At 38.9% G+C, this 25776-nt stretch overlaps 1 protein-coding gene across 1 annotated transcript in view; it reads left to right on the forward strand.

The window, feature by feature from the left end:
- Positions 1 to 10689: 10689 nt before the first annotated feature.
- TRPM1 (transient receptor potential cation channel subfamily M member 1) overlaps positions 10690 to 25776 on the forward strand; it is a gene marked incomplete at its 5' end in the record, with an annotated part of 45888 nt that continues 30801 nt past the window's right edge. Inside the window, 6 exons of the mRNA XM_053954218.1 lie at positions 10690 to 10701; positions 20604 to 20683; positions 21388 to 21583; positions 21855 to 22068; positions 22776 to 22900; positions 23581 to 23752. Of these exons, the coding sequence (XP_053810193.1) occupies positions 10690 to 10701; positions 20604 to 20683; positions 21388 to 21583; positions 21855 to 22068; positions 22776 to 22900; positions 23581 to 23752 (799 nt within the window). The remainder of the gene's footprint in view (positions 10702 to 20603; positions 20684 to 21387; positions 21584 to 21854; positions 22069 to 22775; positions 22901 to 23580; positions 23753 to 25776) is intronic.

Raw genomic sequence — 25776 nt, forward strand, 5'->3', positions numbered from 1 at the left:
TAAAGTTGAAAATGTGTGGATTTGACAGCTTTTGCTGGCAGCAAGTGCTGCTGTAAGAACAGGATAAAAACAACCTCCCTTCAGCAAAACCTACTGATGGCATCCTTTTCCTTCAGCAGGTACAGACATTGTGCAGATTATTCCATGTGTATTCTGGCACTGGGCCTCAGCCATGGACAGAAAGAAATACCTCTGGGTGTTTCTTAGTGACACATTCATTTCTTGGCCCTCGTTGGAACAGTTCCAAAGTGCAGGACTTGCAGCCAGTTCAGTGGGTGAATGTCTTGCAGCCATGAGACCATACCAATGAAACAGTTTTCTAGCAAATTCATACATTTAATGTTTCTACTTTCAATTTTTCATATTCCATGGTTGACTTAAACAGAGAGTCCATAATACACACTTTATTAAACACAAGCAAAATTTTTTAATAGCCAGTATTATGAGTGTGTATTTGATTCCATTTTGTTCTCAATTCTTGCCAATAAAATGGCACTCAGCCTGTTGGTTGAGTGGATTTGTGATTCTTTCCAAGGATCAGCTGTGGATTAATGAAGTGCAGCTGGTGTGTTTCTCAAGCCAAGTAGTTTGGGCATTTTTTTTTTTTTAATGTCCTTCTCAAAATAAATCCTGTCTCTTTTCCTTTGCCTTTTGTCGGGATTTCATCTTGTTCAGTAGTAAACTTCATCCTTTATCAAACTGTATGTTAGTGAGACTGAGCACACAGGCATTGCCCAAATGAGTCTTTACCCAAAGGTGAATTTAAAGAGATGTTCTTTGTTTAGTTTAACAGGGAAACTTCTTGTTTAAGGAGTCTAACTCAGTTATGAGTGTAGCTGCTGGTATAAAATGCCAGTGATCTTACTCTGAGGCTGGTATACACTAGTGTACAAGTTCTTGAGGTAGAATTCATGAGACTTCTGTCTGATAAAGCTTTTTTAATCTGCAGAGCCATATGGTAGTGGCCAGAGCTGTAATGCAATACTTTTACTGCAGTATCAAATGTTATTTTGCTCCCCATGTAAAAAACATGACTGAAGAATAAAAGCAACACAAACTTAGCAAGTAATTGCCCCTCAGCCATCAGAACATGCAAATTCACCATTTTTATTTGCAGATTTTTCAGTTGTGGTACTGTTGTTAGAGGTAATTGTAGAAAGTTATGGAAACAGTTGAGGTGGATAGATCCATTTTAGAGTTCTCTGTCCATAGATTCATTCAGTTCAGTCAGTGCTGGTACTGGCAGAATCCTGGCTCTGTGAGTAGGTCCCTTCACCAGCATTAATCTGTTAGAGACACTGAAGGAAATATAATGCCTGTTTTAATAGGGGTGATGATTGCTCCATGAATGTAAAAGCATCATATCAGCCATTTCTGCAGTAGTTGTCATCAGCAGCCTCTGTTCTCTGAAGGACTAACATGAGTATTTGTAAGAATGACCATTTTTGCACTTAAAACCAATAAATAGATGGGATGAATTATGAAGAATGCTAGTGACTTCTAACATGTCCAGTAAGTACATTACAAGGTACTCTGAACCTTATTCTCTGTGTAGATATGTCTGCTCAATGCAAATCTCAGTTTGATGGTTGAGTTGCTGGACTCCTGTTTGGACTCATTTACAGTGATAAAAAGATGCATTTACTCTCAAGAAGTTCTCAGATGACATTTCCACACTATTCTCTTTCTCATACAAAACAGTTTCTTGGAGAAGCACACAATAACTGGCACATTTAAAGTCCCTTACCAGACCAGTCTGAAAAGCTACGTTCCAAATCCCACCTTTCTGTGCTGGAAAAGTGAGGAGTTGTTTGGTTGGTGTAATTTGGCTGTGCAGCAGAGCATGTGGAATTACAATGTGCTTTCATCAACTCCTGCTCGTAGCTTTGGCTTCTGCATCTGTTTTATTCAGTTGTGCATTTCAGTGCTTGAAAGCATTGATCATAAGCCTTTCCTTTTGAAAAGACTCCTTTAGCCTGCAGCCTGTAACTGTAAATCAAGGTTATTGCTTTCTTGTTCATAAAAAGTGCAAAGTACTATATGTTTCCATGGGTCTTTTCCCAGACAAAACAAACCCATGCTGCTGTGCGCAGATTTGCTCACTGGTAGTCCTGAAATAGCATTATGATAAAATTAAGATTGTTGGCAGTACTTTAAATAAGGCGCCTATTTCCTCTGTGATTCTTGTTTCAGAATGCTGTTTTCTTTCCCCTGTACTGTTCTTGAATGGCTGCTGGGGGAAAAAAAGTAAAATATCATGCTAATGCTTTATGTCAGTGAGCTGTAACTCTGTAGTAATCAGAGTTCAATGGAACTGCACATTCAGCAAAGTTGAACAGTGCTGAGAACATGTCCTGAGAACATCCAGCTTATCCTGAGCTTTGCAACTGAAAAGCACAAATCATCTTACCTAATCTTTCATGGGAACCTCCAGCCTGAAAAGCCAATAAAATAAGCACACTGATGCTTTCTATCATTCCCTGAAAAGGCATTCTTTTGGCTTTAGGCATAATTTAAGTATACCTATATAATTTGGATAGATGCCTCTATCAGAAGTGTCAACAAAGTAATGAATGCAGTAAGAGAGTTATACACACACAGGAAGAATCTGAATTATTCTGTGCAGTGAATAGTACATGGTCAGTACCTTTATAGTGACTTCTGTTAAACCCCTCAGTGAGGCTGGATGCCCCTTGACAAGGATCTAGTATTCTCTAGGACATGTTCAGGAAGCCATTTAAGAAGAAAAGGAGTGCATCATTTCAGGATTTTTCAGAACTGTGGTAGTTTAGGGACAGAAGAGGATTCAAGACAAGAATAGACTTCAGCCTGTGTCTGTCAAACCACAGCCTTACTACCAACGAAGCTAGGAAGAGAGTAGCAAGCACTTCCAAGGACTTTGAGGTAAATGCAGTGGCATCTGTGGAAGTACTCTTTGAAATCTTGGCCTTTAGAGCTGTAGAATAAGAGAACTCTGTTCAGGCCTAATGGAATTTATCAAGAAGCCAGTACACAACACTTTTATATGACTTTCAGTAAGAGAGACAGTGTCATAATGGACAAGAAGGTCCTAAACAAGCCCAGGTAGCAAAAAGTTTAGACCAGAAATAGGCACTTCCCCTCTCCCCTTCCTCCTTCTCTCCTTTTTTATTCCCCGCCACTCTCCCTAAATGGACTGCTACAATTTTGCTGAATGAATAAATACCGTGAGGGTTAATGTAACCATATTAACTGGTAAGTGCATGGTCCAGAGTGCACCCACAGTGTTAGTTATGGTCGCCCTCCCAAATGAAAGGGAAAGCAAGCAGGGAAGCTATCTTAGAGAAATTCTCATGGGTTCCAGCCAAAGACTATCAGAAAGAAAAGTACTGTGAATATCTTGATTAACCAGAGCACTGTAATTCTGTAAGTGTAACTTGTTGTGGTATAGCTTTGATGAAATATGAGAAACATTCACTCTTGAAGGGCAGGCTAAGGAGGTTGTTACACACTGTGTATTCCAGCAGGATTATTACAAAACAGGTCTTGGAAAGGAGATAATGCCCCAGATTTCAGTCTGCCACATAGAAGTAGCATAGATGTGATTGCTATGCCTAAATTACAAGAGGATTGCTAAATGTTGTCAAAAGTGTGTATAATATATTGCACGTGTACTTTAATCCATGTATATGAGGTCTGTATGTGTTTTGCACTTACAAACAAAAAATAAATCTGTGTCTGTCTTAGCAAGCTCTCAGTCTCACTAGCAGGGCATGATTGGAATCCTAGATGCTTTTGGTCATGTATTTTGTACTTCCACATCTCCAGTATTCACATCTCAAATTAGATCCAGGAGGGTACTAGACCTTTTGTAGTGAATTTATATTCTTTATAATCTGTTCAGATGAATCAGCATGGAAATAGGCATAGAAATGTGGTCAAGTCTTCCCATATAAAGTCTGTTACTGAGTTTCATTAGAAACTCTGTTTACTTATTTTATTTTAAATTTCAGAAGTTCTGCTTTGGTCTAAAACTGTGTTCTATGTTTAATGAACTTCCCTCACACTGGACAAGTCAGAAAAGCAGTCTTGTGATGAGTATGGCAGTAGCACAGGATGGGAGGATGAACAGCAACATCTTGTCTTTGAACTCACTTCTGTTTCTTCTTTTGCTATGAGAAACGTGTGAAGTAATTCATTTGACAGCCTTCCGTTGAGAATAGATTAATTATTGCAGAGTATACATTTGGTCAGTATCAAGTATCATTCTCAGCTGTTGTTCCAACAAACATCAGCTGTTGAACTCTAACCTTTAAAAATATTTTGCTATTTAACCTCTATGCTGAAGCAGCTTGTGGCTTATGCTGCTCTGTTGGCCACCAGTGACAGTGACAGTTCCTCTCCAGCTGGTTTTGTGATGGTGCAAGGGGCTGGATGTGTGTCCTGCATAGCTCTCAGGTGGACTGGTAGGAAATCTTAAGCTCAGCAAATTAATGCATTGGTAGAATGGCATTTAGGGTTAAGTTTAGCTGTGCTGTCAGCTCTGCTTTTGTGCCTGGTGCTGCTGTACAGAATCACCAAGATGTTTAAATTACCACAGTCTTTATGTAGGGATATAATAAAGCTTGGAGCTGCCGTATTTGAACATGATGTCCTCAGTCAAAGAGAACTTGAAGATTGTCTTGAATAGAAAGATAGAAGATTGTCCATATAAATTTATATGCTGACTTACATATTCTATGGCATTTCAAGGTGAAATGATGGTATTGTAACCCATGTGTTTCTTTTCTCTAAGTGCTAGTCTGAGGAGAAAGTTAGAAATGCAAGTTTAAAGGGTAAATTATGCACATGTCTCATGGCATCTAATGAAACTGAGCATTTACTCAGAAACACTTGCATTTTTTCAGCCCCTACTACACTTGGTAGCAGAGAAAATACTTGCATAAAAATGTAAAACTAAATACACTAGGGAGAAAATTCCTGAATTCTTTTTTAGTGGTCATACAGCTGAAGATTACTGAAACTAAATAAGATTTAGAGATTTCCTACCCTTCCCAGTAATGCTTAGAAGAATTATTAACTTCAGAATCTCTCTGACAAGAGCATTTGCTGCTTGCTGGCATTTCTGTTTTAATTACTGGGGGGAACATAATGTGTTTGACAAAGCTGAAAGCTGCAATGCCTCATACTGTTTCAGCAACATACTGTGGTTTTAATTTATCTTAACCCATATTGATCAGTGGGACCTGAATTTATGACAGCAGATTTCCAGTCAAATGTCCCATGATTCCAGAATGCCTCCAAGCTGTTTGGCTTGGGACCAACACTAACTTCACAAACTTTAATCAGCAGGTAAATAGCTGTCTACTGTGTAAGTCTAAGTGGGAGTTTGTACATTAAACTCTTCAGATGAACACAGTTGGTGAAACAGAGAGTGTTATCTTTATTGTAAAGACACTGGTTTGTGCATACATAGATGTATCATTGGCTGAACAGCTTTCTGGGTATGGCATCATTTTGTGGCAATGTGTGGGTTCATCATGGCTGTAAATTAAGCACATGTGTAAACATTTACAGAATCAAGAGTTAAACATTTACAGAATTAAGAGTTAAGCAAATGCCTTTGTGTTAAAAGCTGGATGTGAGCAGTCCAGGTAAGAGAGGAATTCAAGTGCTCAGGCCCCCGTGGAGCTGCTGGCATGGATGGCACTGGTGTGTTGCTGCCCTGAGTGATCAGCACTTTTTTCTTCTTTGTCACAGCTCATCTTTGATGTCAGTTGTGCTTAAGCAGAACAAACAGTTTGTTGCTGTTTTTTCTGTACAAAGTCTTTTCAAACACCAAAAAAAGGGGGTGGGGGAAGGAGAATTGTGAAATGTATGCAATTGCCTCTGTTGCTATGTGAAGTTTAAAAGTTTTCTCTTAAGGAGGAGTAGTACTTATGGCACTTGACTGTATTGCAGAAACATATCAGTGAGTGAAACCTTGCCAAAAATAACTCACTTCCCTCACACTTCTCACAGGATCGAACAGTCTTTCTTACATTAGCACCAGATTTAAAAAGGCTGTGTCAATTCTCATCTGTTCTGCTTTAAAAATAGTCTTTCCAATTCCAATCACTTGACATTACAGGAGTGCTGCAGATGAATTCAGAGTTGAACTTGAGCAGTAAAGAAGGCAATTATTTAACTTAGTTATACATCTCTGTCATCCAGAGAAGAATTGCAGTGATAGTATCAGAAAGCTGAAAGAAACTATCAAATTTATTTTATAGTTCTGTCCATCTAAAAGCACTTATTCCCTGCATAAGCAGCAGTATATCTTTTCCCAGGAACTAGGTGTTTTCAATGGATTGTAGATTGGGAGGGAGGGAGTGGATTGTATCAAGGAGATAATAAGGGGAATGCATTTTTTATTGCTGCTGCACTGGGTGGTTTAACCAGATCCTACTTAAGGTCATAATACATTTGCTGGGGATGATAGCCTGTACTTCAAACTAGACAGATAATTCCATTCCATCCAAACCCATTTTGTGCAGAGATTATCACATTTCAGTAAATGTAGTTTGGGTTATAGGAATCAGATTGGGAATGAAGCTATTTCTCACCATTTCTGTTTGTGGGTTATACTGTTCATTGATTACATTCAAGGCTGTTGAGTTGTTGTTTGTATCAGCTTTTCTACACCCAGAATGCCTGGGTAATTCATCACTGGTAGGAAGAGGGTTTATGATCATTTTGCTGTCAAACTGTTTCTTCTTTGGGGGTTACATTTTGGCTTTTATGAATGAACTCAGGTTTTATTGTAGTTCTAGAGGCTACAGAGAATGCTGTGCTTAAGCCGACAGTAGTAAGGGAGGTGCCAGCCCTGCCTTGCCTGTACCACAACCACCTCACCAGCAGTTGCAGAGACATGATGATTATCTCATCATTTCTCATCTATTCTGGCATGTATAGCTGTGACATTTGTATTAATGCTCATCACAGTTCTCACTAGTTAGTAGTGGTTTATTCTGTGAAACCCTGGTCATTGGTTCAAGCTTTAATTCAGCTACAAGGAAAATAGAGGCTTCCTTGAGCTGCAGGTTTTCTCTGATATGACAGCAGGTTTGGCTTGTAAGTAGCATTTGGTTCCTCTCAAATGATGAAACTTGGATCCAAGGGGATTTTGGCATGGCATTTTGTGATTTTGCCACCCTCTCCCCTTCTTCAACATTTTCTTAATTATGTCCCATTGTAATTACTGCTCGCTCCTTTGTGACTTTCATGTTTATAGTTTACTGGGGCATTTCAAGTTTGGATTTGGCCTGATAATGACTGTGGAAAGGAAGATTACAAGATATATATATATATATATACCTTAGGTGTTTCTCATGTAACTGTCACAGTTCCTACTCATGTACAGTTTTGCAAATAGTCTTACACAAAAAAACGAAGGCATTGCATCTTGCAGTGCATTTTGCTATGTCAAAGTTCAGCTCCTCCATCTGCTATTCATGAATTTTACTTTTGATATGTCTATGCATGAATGCATATATGATAGGGGTTGAAAGCTCTCAGAGAATGCTACATAAACACTGCAGGAGAATAAATTCAGGGGGAAAAAATTCCCTTCATACTATTTGAAGTATGCTTTTATTAGAAGAGTAGTATCAAGACCAATAATTATCTGATAAGAAATGGTACGTTGTGTTGATTTCATTGATAGACACACATTTGAGAGACATTAGCAAATGCATCAAATCAGAGAAGTGTCATGTGTTATCTTTTTGTTAGAAAGGCTATTGGCTGCATTCAGTAAGTGAGCTATCAAACATGCCATACAAAACTTACCACTTGGGAAAAATTATGTGAGCTGTCCATTATTCCTACGTAATATAACTGATTACGCAGGTATTTTTATTTTGGTGGTGGGAGTAATAGGGGTGTGGTTTGACAGTGAAGGATGTAATGAAAGCTTTTTTGGTATGGACTCTTTATCGTATATGAAAATACTGTTTAAATCAGTAAAACCAAATTAATGAGTTCTTCCTTGCTGCTTACTCCCTGTAAGCATATGGGTGCTGTTGGAAACTAAGGGAGTTTTTTTCTGAGACAGTCACAGTGAGGGCAGCAGAGATGCATATCTTTATCCCTTTCCTTCACAGCGCATTTATATCAAGCCATGTCACAAAACAAACTCCAAGTGCTGTGAGCCTTCCCATAGTATGAGTGCAGGCATCCATGAAAACTATCCTTTGTCTAGTGGCCTTTTCTCTGAGAATGTAATTTTTTTCACTCATGTGTGTTATTCCTTTGAACTCTGAATGAGCACTTTGGCTGAACTTGGCAGAATTATACATTTAGAATTAAATGCCAGCAGTTTCTTCCTCTTACCATGCAGAATTTTGTCATAGGCTTTTCAGACAGTAAGCACAGCAGACAGTGTGCCCTTAACAACAGAAGTGCACTTTTATTAGGTTTTCTAGCCAACTTGATTATGGTTTATTTTACACACATTGTGTATAAGGCCCTTTGCTTTTACAGGGCTGTTCCCCAGCTCACCCCTGGAACATGCTGGTTAATTCCTATTGTATTCTAGAACTATTGTGGTATTATCATTATATTTTTAGAGAGAGAGAATTATGTGTTATCTGAAGTACTGTTCAGAACATTCAGTGTAGGCATCCCGACAAGCTGTGGAATTGCTTAAAATGCTGCATCTGAAAAGTGTGGTTTTCAGCATTATCCAAACTTGTTCTTTATTTGCAATAGCAAGTGAGGAAAGTGTTCTTATTGCCTATAGAGGGGTCTTTGATCTCAGTCACCTTAAACTGAAGTCTTTAACAGTTACAATTTTGTTCTTTTTGGGTAGATGCATGTCTTGGTTGTCTTTCTTGACTCTTGTACTTAAACTCAGGTGCCAGAGCAGTTATGGTGTTCCCAAAGGAAAGTGCTGGCAGGCTGCATGTCCATCAAATTTCTGATAAAGAGTCTGCAAAACTTGTGTTTGATTTTTATGAATGGTGTATACTCTCAGGTGTGCATTTCTGTCATTGCAGTTTGGGCTAACAAAATAGAAGAACAAAACAAACAGGGGTGATGATTCCAATATTGGTTCTTAAAATGTGTCGTGCTTTCCAAATGCAGGTATTGTAGATACAACTCCCATTCTTACATAATGGCTGGCCAAGGAGAACTTGTTCAACAGCAGAGAGGAATTAGTTGCTTTTCAACTTCCATTGCTATCGAGTACCTAGCCAAAAAACCACCAGATATCATACCCACATTCCATTTTCAAAAGGGAGTTAAGTGCCCAAATCACCATTTTGTATTAATTTTTTGGCTTATGTATCTTTGATAGTATTTCTTGTCCAATAGGTCATCTTCTTCTAGCTCACAGAGTACCCCACATTCTAGATAACAGAGATATCCATAAAGGCCTCTCAAATTTGATTTCCACTGGAAAAAGAAACATCTGTGGACTTCTTTGTATGTCCTCCCTCCATTTCTGTGCTGACCTTTCAAGAATCTTCCATCCTCCATCCTTTTTCTAAGCCAGCAGGAGCTTTGTCTCACTAGGAAGCCCAGGGTCTTGTTCTAAACCAAAGCTGTTTCAGCTGTACACTTTGCCATTTAGGGTAGACAGAAGCTGAAATCAGATCTGTAAAATATTTTGTTGACAGCCACAGGCGAGTACGTGTTCAGTACATTGGAGATAAGTTACAGGAACAGGGAAATAAGTTTAGAGTCTAACAGTGCAATGCAGCAAGGGCAGGAAGGCAGCCTTTAGCTCCAGACACCATGATCCTTAGATGTGATTCTGGATCTCACCCTTATCTGTTGCATTGTGGCAATTATTTTGGCCCCTAGCTCATTAAGGCAAATGTTGAAAGTTAGAAAAAAGACCTACCTGCAACACACTGTGTCCTGTGCTGTTGGTGGTTTTAAAGTATTAGAAGATGCAAAAAAGCCCATGTCAGCAAAGGAATTAATTATATTGACAAAGGCAACAGGGATGAAAATGCATGTGATATGTAAGGTTACAAAATTAATGGCTTATTTACAACTTCAACTGTTTTAGTACAGCATTTTGCCCAACTTCAAATTGTTCTAAAAAGGATTAGATATAATTAATGCTGTATGACCTCCTTTTTTCTTCTTTTCAAAGAATGTAGAGCTGTACATCTAATGAGGACCCCTGAAAGGACTATTATGTCCAATTGTCTCAATTATGCAAATAGCGTTGATATTTTAGCAGAAGGGAGGGGATACTTCAAATTAAAAGTTTCAGCTCCTGCTTTAGCCTTTCTGCAGTGCCGGCATTTTTACAGCAAGTACATCCCCTGTTTGAAGAGGAAAGGAGGTTTAACAAATTGGAGATTTGGGCGCTATCAAAGTAGATTTGTTGTGCCTTGTTCCACCATGAGATGAAAATACCCTCTGGGCAGAGAGATGGGTCATGAGACTTCTAAAGGATTACCTTCAAAGGGAGTCATGAGATTGGTTTGAACAAAGAAGCTGCTCACATGCTTATCATATGAGATTCTCTTCTTAAAGTGGTGGAAACCCATCTCCTTGGGAATTCTCATGAACTTCAGAGACTGAAAGTCCTAACAGTAAGATGAATGAGACGTCTGAACAATAAACAGAGAGATGGGACAGAAGCACAGAGTTAAATGCACTTTATTTATTCTAGCTGTAATTCATCTTTCCAAACTCTGAAACACTTCCAGGGACAAGCAGGTAGGCCATGATTTAAAATTATTTTTCATTTCATTCCTGATAGTCTTCTACCTTTTGTCACAGCGATATGTACAACTGAAATTTGCGCTGAAGAGCTGCATAGTGACCTGCAGCTGATGGGAGAAAGATAATTCCCTTGAAATGACAGTGTTCTGATTAGACTTCTTAGATTTCTCATTTTGAGAGAAAGAAGATAAAATGAGTTTTCAGGTCCAAAAATGATGTCTCAACCCTTCAAAATTAAAAAATTGCTTGAGTGTGACTGTAATGTGATGTAGAAATGCTGGCAAAGAAGCATCACATACCTTTGATCTACCTCTGCAGGTAGATCAAGAGATGGAGACTGAGACAGAGTTCTGGGGTTTTCTTTACTTCATAGGTTGTAACTTTTCATTTTTGGGGGGCTGTTCTGAGTTTTCAAAATTAGCCAGTAATATTACTTTCTGGAGCTCTCTTGTGGCAATACGCCTTCTGATGAGCAAGCTTCTTTCTGTATGTATTTGTTTCCAGGAGAGTTCATCAAGGTCTTACAGTAGGTCAGGTATTATGGAAATCTTGGAACTGGAAGAGGGCATAATTTTTGGTGGTTTTCCCCACCTCAGTGAGCGCTGGCAATCAAGGAGGTTGCCCAGTGAAAGATTTTTAACAAACATCAAGAGCCCCATCACATTCATACCCGCAGTGCTGCTGCTGTCGTGTGAAGCAATGCATTCCTGCCATAGAGCTCATTGGGCTGGGAGGTGAGAGGTCTCACGGAGCCCCAGCCTACCTGTGATGTCTGAGTATTCACATACCAATCTTTCAAGAGATTGAGGAGCCAAAGAAGCCCACATTTGGCCCTTGTTACCCCCCAGCTCTTTAAAGTATGGCCCCAAAGAAGCTCCCATCCGCTGTTATGTCCTTCCTGCCCTTTGCTGTGGTCCCACTGGGCTCTGAGCAGGCACCCACCACCTGCTGAGCCAGAGACAGCCATGGAAACAGCTCCTGGCCTGTTCCAGTCTACTTTAGCTCCTCTAATTCAGGATTTTAAAGTTTTCTTTTCTATTTTTGGTAACGGATTAAATCCAGAAAATGGAAACTTTTATTATAGTTTTTCTCCACTATCACTCTAATTCAAATCATGGATAGACTGTGGCAAGCATTATAAAGAGAAGGAACAAAGTGCTGCAACACCATGATAAAAAAGTCCAGGAACATCACTGGACATACTGTTTTCTGTTCTGTGGCACCCGTTGGTTCTCTTCACTCACCTCTTCATGGGTTTTAGATGCATAAGGACTGAAAAGATTGACCAGATTTTCTGAAAACTGTAAGCTGTGCAATCTTCCATTGCCCTCACCCTCTGTAATTATTTCCGCCCTGAAAGATTTAGGTTTTCACTAAGTTCCCAATAAATGTTGGCAACTCTCTGGTGTACATAATGCAATATTTCAAACATAAGTATTTAGAGTCTGCAGGAAATAATTTTAACCTTAAATTCCAATGCTTTTATAAAGGTTTCTGAAAAATTATGAGAAATAATTTTGTGCAAACCCTGCATTCCAAGAGTTTAAATAGCTGGAAATTCTTTTTTGAAAATGACAGAAAGCAGCAGGGAATAAAATGCACCTGATTGTGGCATGTTCTATGAAAGGTTTCAGGTCTTAACTAATGCCCAGAAAAAAATTGCTCTACTGAGTGTGAAATTAGCCACAGAAAGTTGCAAATTTTCAACTGCTCAAACTCTTTAGCAGAATTCTACCTGAAGAATCTTGCTGTCAGGAAAACTGCGTGTGCTGCAAACTAATGTTCATTTCTCCAGAGGCAGATTGGCTAACCAGTGTGTTACATACATATTTGCAAAAAGGCTGCATAATGACAGTACACAGGAAAACTAAATGTCTATAGTATCTTTTCTCAAAATACATATTTGTTCAGCATCTCCAGAATTAAGAGACTTCTGAGATATCCATATATTCTTTATATTGTGAATAGGGAAATGTTGCTTCGTAGCATTTTTAAAGTGCATTTTATTAACGTGCATCTCAGTATGCCTTAAGTGCTGGGTTTTTGTCACCACATTTTGAAAATGTCAGTGTAACAAATTCTTCAAGCCCAGCTGTTTAATGTGCTTTGTACTTCAAGTAATACTAATTACAAGTGTGCATTTAGAACAAACTCTCATAGATTAATAATACTCCATGCAACATGTAGTCATTTTCTTCAGTTTTATGTTTGTGGTTTGCCCTGTTTCATAAAGAAAAAGGTCTCAAACCATACTATTATGTCATGTATGAAAAATCAGTATGACAAGCTGACTTGCCAGAAGTTGTATAGTTCTCTCTGAACTAGGAACTTGTAATCTCTTGTATCAAAGAAGTGCTTATACTTTTAGTCCTTTTCCAAACAGCAAGCACATCTTTGATTATTTCTACTCTAATAGCTTTGTTTTTAATATTGTGGACTTGAATGACCCAGTCTCACTGATGGAGGCAATATTCTAGTCCAAATCAATGTTTTTTTGCATCTGCATATAAGTGTAGGGCTAGTAAGGGCTAGTCTTTTCTGCAGGCATGGTTGACATCTACTGACACAATTTTCTAAACCGCAAATAACCAGAAGAATTAAGTATGTGGGTAGTTTTAGTGAGAACTGTTCTCAGGCTTAGTTTTGTATTAAGGGAAGTACCTTGTCATGTTGATCATGATTTCATAAGTGTTGATTAATTGCACAAAGGTTTGCTATTGAGGGTGTTGAATCCCAGGGGTTTTCATTATAATAGCAGTTTTATATTTCAGGTTAGAATGAATGGCTTGTACTAAAGGCTTATAGTTTAGAATAATTTAAGAGAAATAGCCCACATGCAAATAATCTGGAAGCACCCTGACTTCTTTTAAAACTGTTATCTAGCAGAGTCTTTACATTAGCCAAGACAGATAATAGTTATAGTACAAAAAACATTCCTGAGCCTTGTCAGAACTAGATACCAGGGTCATCTTAAATCTTTAAATAAGAATTATCAACAAAATTGTCTTACAGATGAAACTAGTAATTACCAGTCTACTTCGGCTAATATAATGTTAGAGGCTGCTTACTGCCTCTCCCTGCTCATCCATCCTGCTGTATCAGACCTCTTGAGAATAGTCACTTAGGTAAAGCTGCTCACCACTTCCCATCTTAGTGTCTTGGTTTATATGTAAGATCTGGGAGTAAAACTGGCCTATGGAGTGTCTATAGGCTGAAGGTTCTTCGGGGAGAAAAGTGCAAAGGCACAGAACAGGCTGGTGTTTGTGTTCCCCATCTCCCAAGCACCCAGACAGAATGGCTAAAGGCAAGAGGAGGATCTAGCAAGGTATTAACAGAACTGGAATAAGTAACAAATGGAGATTAACATTATTGTTGACATGTCTTCCCTGAAATTTGGTGCAGTAAGGGAAAGGACAAACTGTTGCAGGAATGCCTTTTGCTTCCTTAAAGTGTGGTAGATGTGGTGTCTAAGGTTGTCAGTGAATTTCTTTCGTATTCTACACAGAAAAATTCTGTATTGAAAAACTACACAGGGTATGTTCTCCCCAGGCATGCACTGAGCCAGGCTGTGCTGCAGTACACTCCAAATAGTTCTTTAAGTTGCTTTATTATAGTTTCATTAGCTGTACAGTTACATTAGTGCTGGGCTGTGCTTGCCTCTCTGTAGGGGCTCATCCAACACACTTTGCTTCTGTGCCTCCATGGACTTTGTGCTGAAGCTGGGGATCTCCACCATTTCAGAGCAAGCCAGTCTGCTCTGGTATTGAGGCTGTAGCTGTTTTTCCCCTTGCAAAGCCTCCGGGGAAGTGCTGTGTATCTCTCGGAGATGCAGCAGAATGGTCTTAGCTTTGAAAAAGGAGCTTGTTACTTCTTACTTGCATACTTTGCAAACTGTGTCCCTCAGTTAATGAATATAGAGAGAAAATGGAATAATTTTCTTTTTTCAGCAGATGTTTGCTGTGCCTCTCCAGGAACACAGAGTGTAATGAAGCCATGAAAGCTCCTCACAGCTCTCTGTGCAGTGTAGCACCATTTTCTGGTTTGCACACCAGCAGCAGGAGGGATTTCTGGCCTCAGTTTGAAATAGCAACATTGCTTGCCTCTCTGACAGGCACTGCCATCCTGCCTGGTGTGTGTTAGTCTCTACCACAGAAAAAGGTTCCCTGACAAAGTTGCTACAAAAGCATGGGTTCAAATTGAACAATATGAAAAACACAGTAGGCTGACTGTCTCGAGATCATATATAAGATTTGATAAAACTCTCTCTATCACTAAGAATAAGAGTAGTCTCAAGCAAATAGGATTTTATTTGAAAGAATCTTTAAACTGTTACAAATCCCTATGCTCTTATTAGTGAAAAATATTGGAGGTCCTCTTTCTATTTGGTGTTTTTTGGTACTTCATAGTCTAATAATTACTAAAGCTATTTTTGGTTCTACAAATACATTTTTGATAGAGCTCATGCTTTGGAAATTTAGTAGATTCATAGACTGTTACTGTGTTCTGCAGCTGGGGACATTGTTCATGGCTCTGGCTTCTTCGTGGCATAACACAAATTTAAAATAGCATTATGGTTTTATGCCCTCTACTTATTTAGCAATGAAGAACTTTTCAGTACAATCTTACCAGTTTGTAAGTGGCTACAGAATTGGCTATTAACATACATCACATAGTTTGGAGGATTTTTCTCTGAGCAAGACCTTGTTATTAGGAGGAAAGTAATTTCTAGGCAGAACTAATCACCTGAAAGATTAATTAGTTGGGCACTTGGAAAAATTGTTCCTTCAGAGTGAAGAAGGATGATGAATAGTGTAAGTGGGATGTTGCATTTAAAGGCAGCACAAAATAGAAATTGTTTTCATGTCAGGATTTAAGTTCCAGATAACAGAGATTCTGCTAAATAATGATTTATTTTTTCTCCCAATTATTTATTGTTCTTATTTACTTTCTTTTAAGTAAGAGTGCACATGCTCTTGATATGAATTTCATTTCACATTCAGATGACTTCTTTCTCTCACTATCTCATCAAAGCAAACATCTCTGTGCTCAAATCTAGCATGAATATCCCAGTTTAACTCTGTAGAGCATTCTAATTTTATAATTGGGCAACACAGTTGAGATTTGATTTCTCTGGTAATGCCACCTTTTCTGCAGCATACTGCAAGCCATAGGGTACATTACCTGAAAAGTTGGTCAGATGGTGTTAACAGGGCCACAGATGAATGTTTCCATAAATGACGACAATCAGTCCACATCTTAACAAGCTGTCAGTCAAAGTAATTTGTACTAGTCCACAGATGTAAGCTCTGCTTCCTAGCCAGATCCATTTTTGTATTATTTTGTGCTTGATTTAGCTTGAACAGCTCTGTCAAACCCTGTATTATTCATGGCATACATTTGTTTGGTCCCTTGCCTACTCCCTCAGTCCATTTGTGCACCAGGCACTGCCTGCATGTCCAGTCCCCATCAGTGCACCAAGCCCTGCTGTTCACATGCCTGCTGACCAGCTGGGCCTGGTCCAGGCAAAAACTCTCTGGAGTGCAGCAGCTGTGGAATACTGCTCCTTCCTTGTGCCCCAGGTGCCTCTGAGCTGTGTGACAATGGATGCTCTGCAGTTACAAGGTGAGGCCAAAGCCCTATCCTGTCCTGTCCCCAAGACAAGCAAGCCAAGCCATCGAGCAAGGACATGAGTCCCTGTTCCAAGGAGCAGCACTCTGGGGGTCGTTGGAGCTCATAGAGCTCAGTACTGGTTTTAGACCTGCTTAAGCATGGGCTTTGGATGTGCTCCAGTGGCACAACAGACTCTCATCTCCATCCCCTGTCACTCCCCAAATTCTTCCACTTCCTTTGCTGGTCATTACATTCATCACAATCATGAAATACTGTGCCATCCTGCAGGGGTATATCTTTACTGAAATTCACAGCTTCTGGTGACACAATGTCATGTAAGAGTTTGTAGTGTGACATTTCCAGTGGCTTTCCTCTCCTGTCTGGATTCCCACCTTGGAGATTCACCAAGGATGTATTTACTGGTGCATAGCCCACGTGTTGTTCTTGCATAAAGCTGCAGTGAAACAGGGCTGCAGGCTTTGTTTTGGTGCAGCCTGAAATTCAGGCCCAGTACTTGTTCACTGAATGCTTGGTTATATATGAAGTGAAATACGTAACATTTAATGTTAATTTAGTAGAAAACTGAAATTATCTAGGTGTGGGAGAGAAAATTTTCTTCAGTTGCTGTAGCCATAGACATGCCTTTTTCTCAGCAAATAGTGTAATTAATTTGCAAAAGTCAAAGGATAATTGGTGTTTGTGGAACTAGTTCTTGTGTTTATTAATTTCTATATTAGCAAGGTGACTAGTCGTTTAGGGTCTTGATTTTGTTACTCTGTGATTTACAAACCAGTTATACTAATCTCTATTTGTTTCTGCAGGAGCATACCTTTTTAATGCTAAAGACAAGTAGCAAAACCATATAATGGAATGATATAAATCCAGTATTAGTTCATGCTGTTTCTCAGCAACATAGTGGTTTCTAGGCTGAAGTACACGAATCAGCAGTGTTTTGTTTTTTTTTTTTTTTTATCATAGCTTAGCAGACCTGTTGCCAGTTTACATAAAGGAGAACAAATATACCACTGAAATGTGGTTTTTTTCAAAACTAGGTTCTAATTAACACATTCAGGATTTGCAGTAACAAGCAAGTTTGAACTTCACCACTGTCAACAAGTTGGGTCTGCTTTTTTTTTGTTTACTTCAGAGGTGTGTGGAAAACCACTGTTGGTCTGTTGGTCTGAAGACTGTAGCTGATCTATCATAGTGCTTTAACAATTCATCCATTCCAAGGCTGTTAAAAGGTGCTTATTTTTTTTCAAACTCACAAGAGACAGTATGTGTACTTATATTTTTCCTTGAAAGACCAAGAGCTTTCCAATCCAGAGAGAGAAATTTACAGAGTCTGTATAAAGTAAGTGGAGAAAGTGCCCATTTTCTGACAGTAAATGTTTCTGCTCAAGTATTTGCACTGGATTATAATGAAGCTTTGGTTAAGCAGATTAAACAGACAAAAGCAGTGAAACTTCAAAGGCTGACCAAATGTGCTGAGGTTTTTATTTCCCCAGTCTGTAATGCCTGCTTTTGCCTTCCTCTCATTAGCACAGAAAAATAAGCCAGTAGAGCATAATTTGTTGTCCCTCTGTAGTGCCTGCAGCGACTGATTCCTAACAGGGTTCTAGGGGTGAGTATCGAAGGTTCTTTCCAAAGTAGCAGTAGATAATATACCTCCTCTGAGAAGGGTTTTAAGAGCAACTGCCCAGCTGAGAGTTCAGCTGTTTGTAGAGCTCCTTTTAGATACCAAGATGCAAAAGCTTCCTTCCAAACACAGATGTTAAGTCTGTGACTTAATCCAATGGTTAATTAACTATTTTTACGTGCTCAAAACAGCAAAAGAAACTCTGTGCTTTGATAAGCTACAAGGAATAAGGTAAAGCAATACTCACTGGCATGGTGTAACAATCCAAACTGATTTGGTATTTCTAGGTTGCATTTTCCAGTATTCTCTACAGAACAGTTAAGTGTGCAGTATCTGTTACGGTTTTTATTGTGAAAAATGTTTCCTGCACTGTGGGATTGATTTGGGCTTTTGTGTCGCTTTGTCAAGGAGTTATCAGAGACCACACAGAAGCTGGAAGTTTTAATCAGGAGGGGAAAGTGAATGTGTTTAGAATATATAAAATAATAAAACCAAATTAATTAAAATATTAAATATGTACAATTTTAGAAGTACAGAAATTATGTAAGCTCTGTAACAGGTTTCTGTTAAGCTCATTTTATAATGTTATAATTCATTAATTAGTATGGTGTATATGAGAAGTAACACTGGACATAGTTGTTAAACAGCAGTGCATTTGTACACTTTGTACATTTGTATGGTTTTGGATTAATTTTGAACAATTACTATAATTAAAATCAAATGGACTATTTTTGGATCTCTGAATATTTTAAACTGCCTGAATACCTGTGAAGTAGCAAAATCTCATCCCGAGCAGGTAAATGGCATTTCCTTGATTTAATCACCCACCTCCACATACCACAGAGCCTCATGGATCTCCCTATTGGGGATGTTTAATCTGGATTTTTCTAGAACTGTACTGATGCTACAGAGCAAAAGCATTTTCTAAGCTCCACTTCAAATAATACTATTGCTAAAATGTGTCATGTTGTAAAAGCCTTGCCAGAAGGTGTATGAAAAGAGTAATTTTGTTAATAATTTTGGAAGAAAGGCTCTTTAGTTTCATTTGAAGAAGGGATCTTTGGAGTCAAGACAGAAAAGCTGACCAAGTCCCATGGCCTTTCGATATTAAATTTAATACTCTTTTCCTTCTTATTCTGCTACATCACCAAGCCCTTTATGCTAAATGCCTGAGATAGATGCCTTGTCATTCAGAAAGCAAGTAAAGTTGTAAGCTACAGGAAGTTTTGTCTATGAGTTATTTCTTCCTCACTGTTGTGCTGTGAGGTCCCAAACAACTCAGTCTAAAATGACATGAGATGGTTCTGCCTTGGTAAATCAGCAAGATGGGAGTGGAGAGCAGAACTGCAGGATCTCCCAGGCCACTGACTACCCAGACTGGCTTAGAGGCACCTGAGAGGGTGAATTGTGTACCTGAGCAATTATGGACCCCTTTTTAATGAAGTAGAAACTTGGTTTGGCAACTTCCTTGCAGTTACTTGCAATGAGGAAACTTCAAGTAGTCCCCTATAATTTTAGACATAGTGGAGTAAATGAAGAAGCCAGATGGGAAGTAACAAGTCAACAAAGGAGCCTCAGAGACAGCTCTTGCCTTGCATAAGAAAGAAAGGTGAACTATGAAACCCTCTGTTCATCGTGCTGGAGCCTGTGCAGCACTCAGGGAGCGTGGCTGGTCTCAAAGCTGCTGACAGGCATCTGCAGCTGACTTTCTTAAGTCATACTCAGCAAGGTTTTAGTTCTTTTTAGGAAAAGTCCCTTTCCTTTTTTTTAAGTCAGCCTGAAAGTTCTTGTGTCATTTTTAGCTTCTGTGTCTGCAAAAATTTAATTTCACTTCCACAGCAGAAACTAAAGCAAAAGGTACAACATTTGCTTGCAACGTGAAAAGACAGTTTCATAATACAAACTCAGAAGAGGCAATTTTTATCAGCAAGGCAAAGATATCGGTGTCATCAAAATGTAAGTGGTTTTTAACATTTTTCGTTTCTTTAAAGTTAAAAGCCTTTTTTTAATTCGCTTTTTAAAATTGGTTTGCAAGCAATATAATAGGCCAACACAAACTGAAGGTTGTTTTCTTCCTCCTGTTTCACAGATACCCAAAGTGTTTGTGCTTTTATGTCACATGGTCTTTCAGTTTAAAAATGCCTCCTTCCAAGACACAGCTCATTCAGCGTAAGATATCTTAGAAAAGACTGGAACTTGATGTACAGTAGGAAAAAAATTATCTGAGAAGATAGTTAGTTATGAAGGGAAAGTTACTGAGGAGCACTTTCTGCATACAAAGAATGATACTAAAGCATTGTTTGGAGGAAATACTATTATCTATTTATTTCACAATTTATACTGATTTTCTGTGCTACGTTGAGTCCATTTACTGTTTACTGCAGTAAGAAGGAACAGATGCATTTTTTGGTCAACCTTGAAACTTTAAGAGCATCATCTTTCTACAGAAGTTTTTTACACACATTTGAGGTTTGAATTTTATCCAAGTCGTAGAAATTCACATCACTTCATGAGTAGATGTATCTGGTGTTTAAAACTGATGTAATGAATTTAGTAGCTGAAAATAGAAGGTGAATGTTGCTGTATCTGCCACAGAGAAATATATCAGTACATTTCCTTTTTTTTTTTCCCCTTTCTCTCTTTTAAGGGTCAGAAGGCTTGGATAGAGAAGACCTTTTCTAAAAGAGAATGCATCTATATAATTGCCAACAACAAAGACGTTACCAGGTAACATTTTTAATTTTTGTTTCAACAGAAAAGCTTAATACCAGAGAAACTGAACTTGGTTTGGGTTTAGATGTGTGAAACCCAGTTTAGTCACTGCCCATAAAAGGAAATGACAGGGGAACAAAAGCACAAGTCATGCTTGCACTCCAGTCTGCACAGGGCCATGGGATATGTCACTCAGAGATGAGAAGGCAGAGAGCAGGGGAGGCAGTGAGTTGTTAGCTCCTAGCTTTGCAAACCATGATAGATTCACCCTGAAAGCAAGGGTGCAGTAATGCGGTGCCATCCTTCACAATTGGTATGATATTACCAATGACAATAGCAGACAGGGGGATTTGATTTCTTAGTCAAAATATTAATATTACTTAATTGACTAGCTACATATTGTGGTCCAGCTTGTGTGGATAACAGAACAGCTAATGTCACATGCAAGCTGTCACCTCTAAGTAAGAAATAGGTGGTCAGTGTTCCTGTTCTGCATTTTTCCTCCTTGCCTGGCCTTTTACTTAGAGCAGCTTTCCAGTGCATAACACAAGGGAAGTGAATTTTTTTATCTTTGCATGTTAAAAAACCTAAGGCTGTTAATTCTGGCATATATGTGCATATTCATCTTGGGCAGTTGAAAATCTAATTTCTGATTTTTTTTTTTTTTTTTAATTTTTGAAGATACTATAATCAAAGTCACTTCAAATTTTAATCTCCAGGTGCTGCTGTGGCCAGCTCATTAACCAACATATTCCACCTCCTCCAAGTATAACAGCTAATAAAAATGAAGAAGAAACGAAGCAAGTGGAAGCTCAGCCAGAGAAATGGTCTGTCAGTAAACACACCCAAGCATACCCAACAGATGCCTATGGAAACCTGGAATTCCAGGGAGGAGGACATTCAAATAAGGCCATGGTAAGGGGCATTGGGTACTCTAAGGTGTTTATTCGTCTGGTGTTCAACAGACTCTTGAGTTTTCTTAGCAGTAAAAGTAACAGCAGTTCAAACTTCTGCAAAAATTCTATTTGTTTTTCCTCTCTTCTGAAGAAATCCAAACTTAGATTTGTTTCTTTGTTTGAAAATTTAAAAACTCTCTCTTCAGGATGAAAGGCAAACAGTAACTATTCTTTGCTCAGACAATTTTCAGAAGAGGTTGAGTGACAGCATTACACATTGCTCTTTGCAGTACATCCGTGTGTCATATGACACTAAACCAGATTCTCTGCTGCATCTCATGGTGAAAGATTGGCAACTGGAACTGCCCAAGCTCTTAATCTCTGTCCATGGAGGCCTCCAGAATTTTGAAATGCAACCGAAATTAAAGCAAGTGTTTGGAAAAGGTCTGATAAAGGCTGCCATGACCACAGGAGCTTGGATTTTCACTGGTGGTGTTAGTACAGGTAAGGAATTGCCATAACTTTTAGTTTACTTAAGAATTCAGTGTTGTTCATTCACTAATCTTTCCCACAGGCAGAAGATTTAAGTATACATAAACAAGTCATTACCCATTAAACCAAAACAGAAGCATTGTAATCATTTGTGTTAATCTCCTACCCAGCCCAGACCATAAAATTTTCCTGGGTCAGTATTGATTTGCATTACTCAGTGTTTCCCGTGAAAACAAATTTCAACCTTGGTTTCAGTAGCAAGGAATCTACCATGAGTTCTAATACACTTCTTTTAGTTCTTGGTTATCCTTGTAGCTAAGCAGTTTCCTACTCCAAATTTAGCTTTGCTGTGGTTTTTTTGTACAAAGATCTTTTTATTTCTAAAAGTGTATTTCCTGGTGTCGTGGTTTGAGTCCAATGAATAACATACGCTGAGACAGACAAGGGTACAGATTACACTGTGGCAAGTTGGTAACAGGGTAAGTCTTCCACAGGCTTCACTGGATTCAGCGCAATGATGTGAGAAAGTCATGGCACTTACACACAACCATTCCAAAATAAACCCATGGTTGTCTGCATTGCATGTCCTACTATTAAGTACCAGTACCAGTTTAATAGTGAAAGCAACACAGTAGCTCCCTGAGAGGCAAGAAGAAAATTCTGTTGTTTAGTGATCAATCTAAAGTGCCAAAAATGCATTAAAGTAATTGTACCTATAGGTGTCATTCGTCATGTGGGAGATGCCTTGAAAGATCATTCTTCCAAATCCAGAGGACGAATATGTGCCATAGGAATTGCACCGTGGGGCATTGTAGAAAACAAGGAAGATCTAATAGGAAAAGATGTAAGTGTTTAAGGAAACAGCTGTGTAAAAAATACATTGTTAATATTTCTGAAATATTACCTTTTTCCATTTCTAAAGCATGCCTAGAAGGTGAAATTGAACAATTTTGTGAGAAAACCTGTTGTTCAAGAATATTTCTCAGGTTGTCATATATGACCTCAAAGTAAATATGGAATTGCTGAGGTTTCCATTGCTTTCAATAGTAAAGACCTCTCTGTGGTGACAGTTTTACATCCTAACTTCAGCATGGCACTCTGAGCCTTCTGTATATCACATAAGGGCCTCATTGTGTGTGCAAGGCTGGCATTTATTATAGGTGGGTACTCTGGAGTGGCATATGAATTACTAGGAACTCCAAATGAGAATGTATTTTCTAATGCACTAAGAGGATTATGTAACAACACTGTGTGAACAAGGAGAGCATGGTAATGAGCTTAGGGGAATATGCAGGGGAGTGCACAATCTGACTGTCATCCTCCAAAGGAAACAGTGCTGTCAGGAGTGAAGATTTGAAATGTAAAAGCAAGCTCCATTTCTAATTCTCTGGTTTTTGTTGTAGAAGTTTGCTTGGTTTGTTTCCTCAGAAGACTTTGAGTGCCTCTGTTGGGTGGCTTGGGGAATTTTCCCATTTGAGTCTGAGTCTTAGTTCTAATCTAGGTGCATCTCTCCTTTTGACACAGGTAACACGAGTTTACCAAACAATGTCAAACCCTTTAAGTAAGCTCTCTGTGCTCAACAGCTCCCACACCCACTTCATTCTGGCAGACAACGGCACATTAGGTAAATATGGAGCTGAAGTAAAGTTACGGCGTCAGCTGGAAAAACACATTTCCCTCCAGAAGATTAACACACGTAAGTAGGAGTGGGGCAAGCTGTAACCATAACATCTTGAAGGTGGCGAGAAAGGGCTTGAGGTACTTGAAAGTATGGAAATTAAAGGCTTCTTCCAGCTCTTTCCAGTGGAAATGTGATCAGGACTGTGTGACTGGACTAGAACATGTGCTGTTTGATAAGTGGTGAAAGAGCCCACATTGAAAAACCATGGAGTAAAGATTGCGTAAAGGGATGAAGAAAAAGCAACAAATAATAGTGAGGAGAAGCTTCAAAGCAGTGAGGATCTAAGGAAAAGGAAATGCAAAGAATTTGTGCACTTCTAGGCTAGAATTCTTAAGCATCAGTAAACACACAGAATGAGGGATTTTTTACAGTTCCTGTTTACAGGAATCCTGTGTAGCTTAGTGATTTCTGATTCTGAATGTTCACACTCAAAATTCTTTGGTCTTCCTGATAAACTTAGCAGGCACTTGGATTTTTAATGACAATTAAGGCAATTTCACCTTAATGCTTTCATATTTAGAATTTTGTGCAGTTTTAAAATTTATTCCAGTTATTGTGGCCTCTCTAAAATAATTTTCTGGCACTTTTCTCATCATTATTTAGGAAAAAAATATTTTAAAATACATATATTTATGAGCATGTAAAAATTATTTTTAAAAGGTGAAATAAAAATATGTAAACTATTTAAAAATAACTCCACAACCCTAATTAAAAATGGTAAAAAAATGTTAATAGTCTTTCAATTCACACATCAGTTAAGAGCTACTGGAGAGTGTACATCAGTTCTACTACTTGCTTTTCTTACCCCTTACAGGTGCCTCTGTAATCTGTGTAAGCCTGTAAAAATAAGAGAAAAGAAACATCCAGAATGGGAATTGCATTGAACTCCACAGAAGTTCCTTATAGGGTTTAAGTGCTCTTATGAGTAGAGCAGAAAACTCAAGTGGAGTGCCAGGTAAATCCAAAAGGCACAATTAGAGATCAGCCATGAGGTATCCAAATGTTCTGGGAATTCTCTAAGTGCTGCCCTGTGCCTATGGCGAGCCTAAGAAACAGCTCAGGAAAAAGCTGCCCCTTGCCTTTGAGCATGGAGGCAGTGCCAGGTGCTGCTGTCCACAGATAGAAACAGCTCAGCCTGCTTTTGTCATCTTTGTCTTCTGTGGAAGTGCTGGCAGAGCTGGAAGGTTGTGAAAGGGAGCATTGGCTTGAAAGATCAGGAATTCAGGGCCCAGAGACAAGATGTTCTGTCATTCATTTTAATACCACTGGGGCTTGGGGATATCAACTCTGATTTAGGTAGTGTTTCATGTTTTTTGTCATGAGAAAGGCAAAGTTGGGAATACACATAGAAACCTGTTCTGTGAAGGGCTGCAGTACACCTGCTAGTTTCAACATACAGGGAGTTGTTTTGTTTCTTCTTAATCACTCCAAGCACAGGCACCTCTGCTGGAAATCTCAGGAGGAATTGCTAAAGATTCATGGACACACAGGCCAGCCAATGCTCTGTGACTCCTCTTTATCAGAGCTGGGGTGTACTGACAGGAGGATGTCAGGAAGCTTCTACTGTTACTGTGCATGGTGTTCCTGTTCTTCAGAGAGGAATCAAGGTTGAAAACATAAACTCTTTCATGCGTTCTCAGCCAAACAAAAAAAGTGCATCTTTATAAAGCGCTGGTCATTTCACAGATTAAGAACTGAATTCAAATGCTTATGATAGTAGAATTAGTCAGCATTCAGGTAATGTTTTGTCCTTCATTTCCCTAAGTGTCTTGTGACCAAGGCTACTGAGACCATGTGACCTGTGGGCTTCCCTTTGTCATCCTATGCCTGGAGATCATAGTGAGGCAGGGACAGCAAAGGGATGCTCAGCTGTCGTCTCTTCCATCGGCCAACCATTTCAGCCTCATGATAAAAATACTAATTTCATTTTTTTTTATCTTAGGAATAAGCATAGGTATGCCACCTTACTGAAGACTTCCCATAGGTAACCAATGAAGAGGTAAAGCATCAAAGGCTGGGAGCCATCCAAGTAACAGTGA

Source organism: Vidua chalybeata, chromosome 13, assembly GCF_026979565.1.
Source record: "Vidua chalybeata isolate OUT-0048 chromosome 13, bVidCha1 merged haplotype, whole genome shotgun sequence".
Taxonomy (NCBI): Eukaryota; Metazoa; Chordata; class Aves; order Passeriformes; family Viduidae; genus Vidua; species Vidua chalybeata.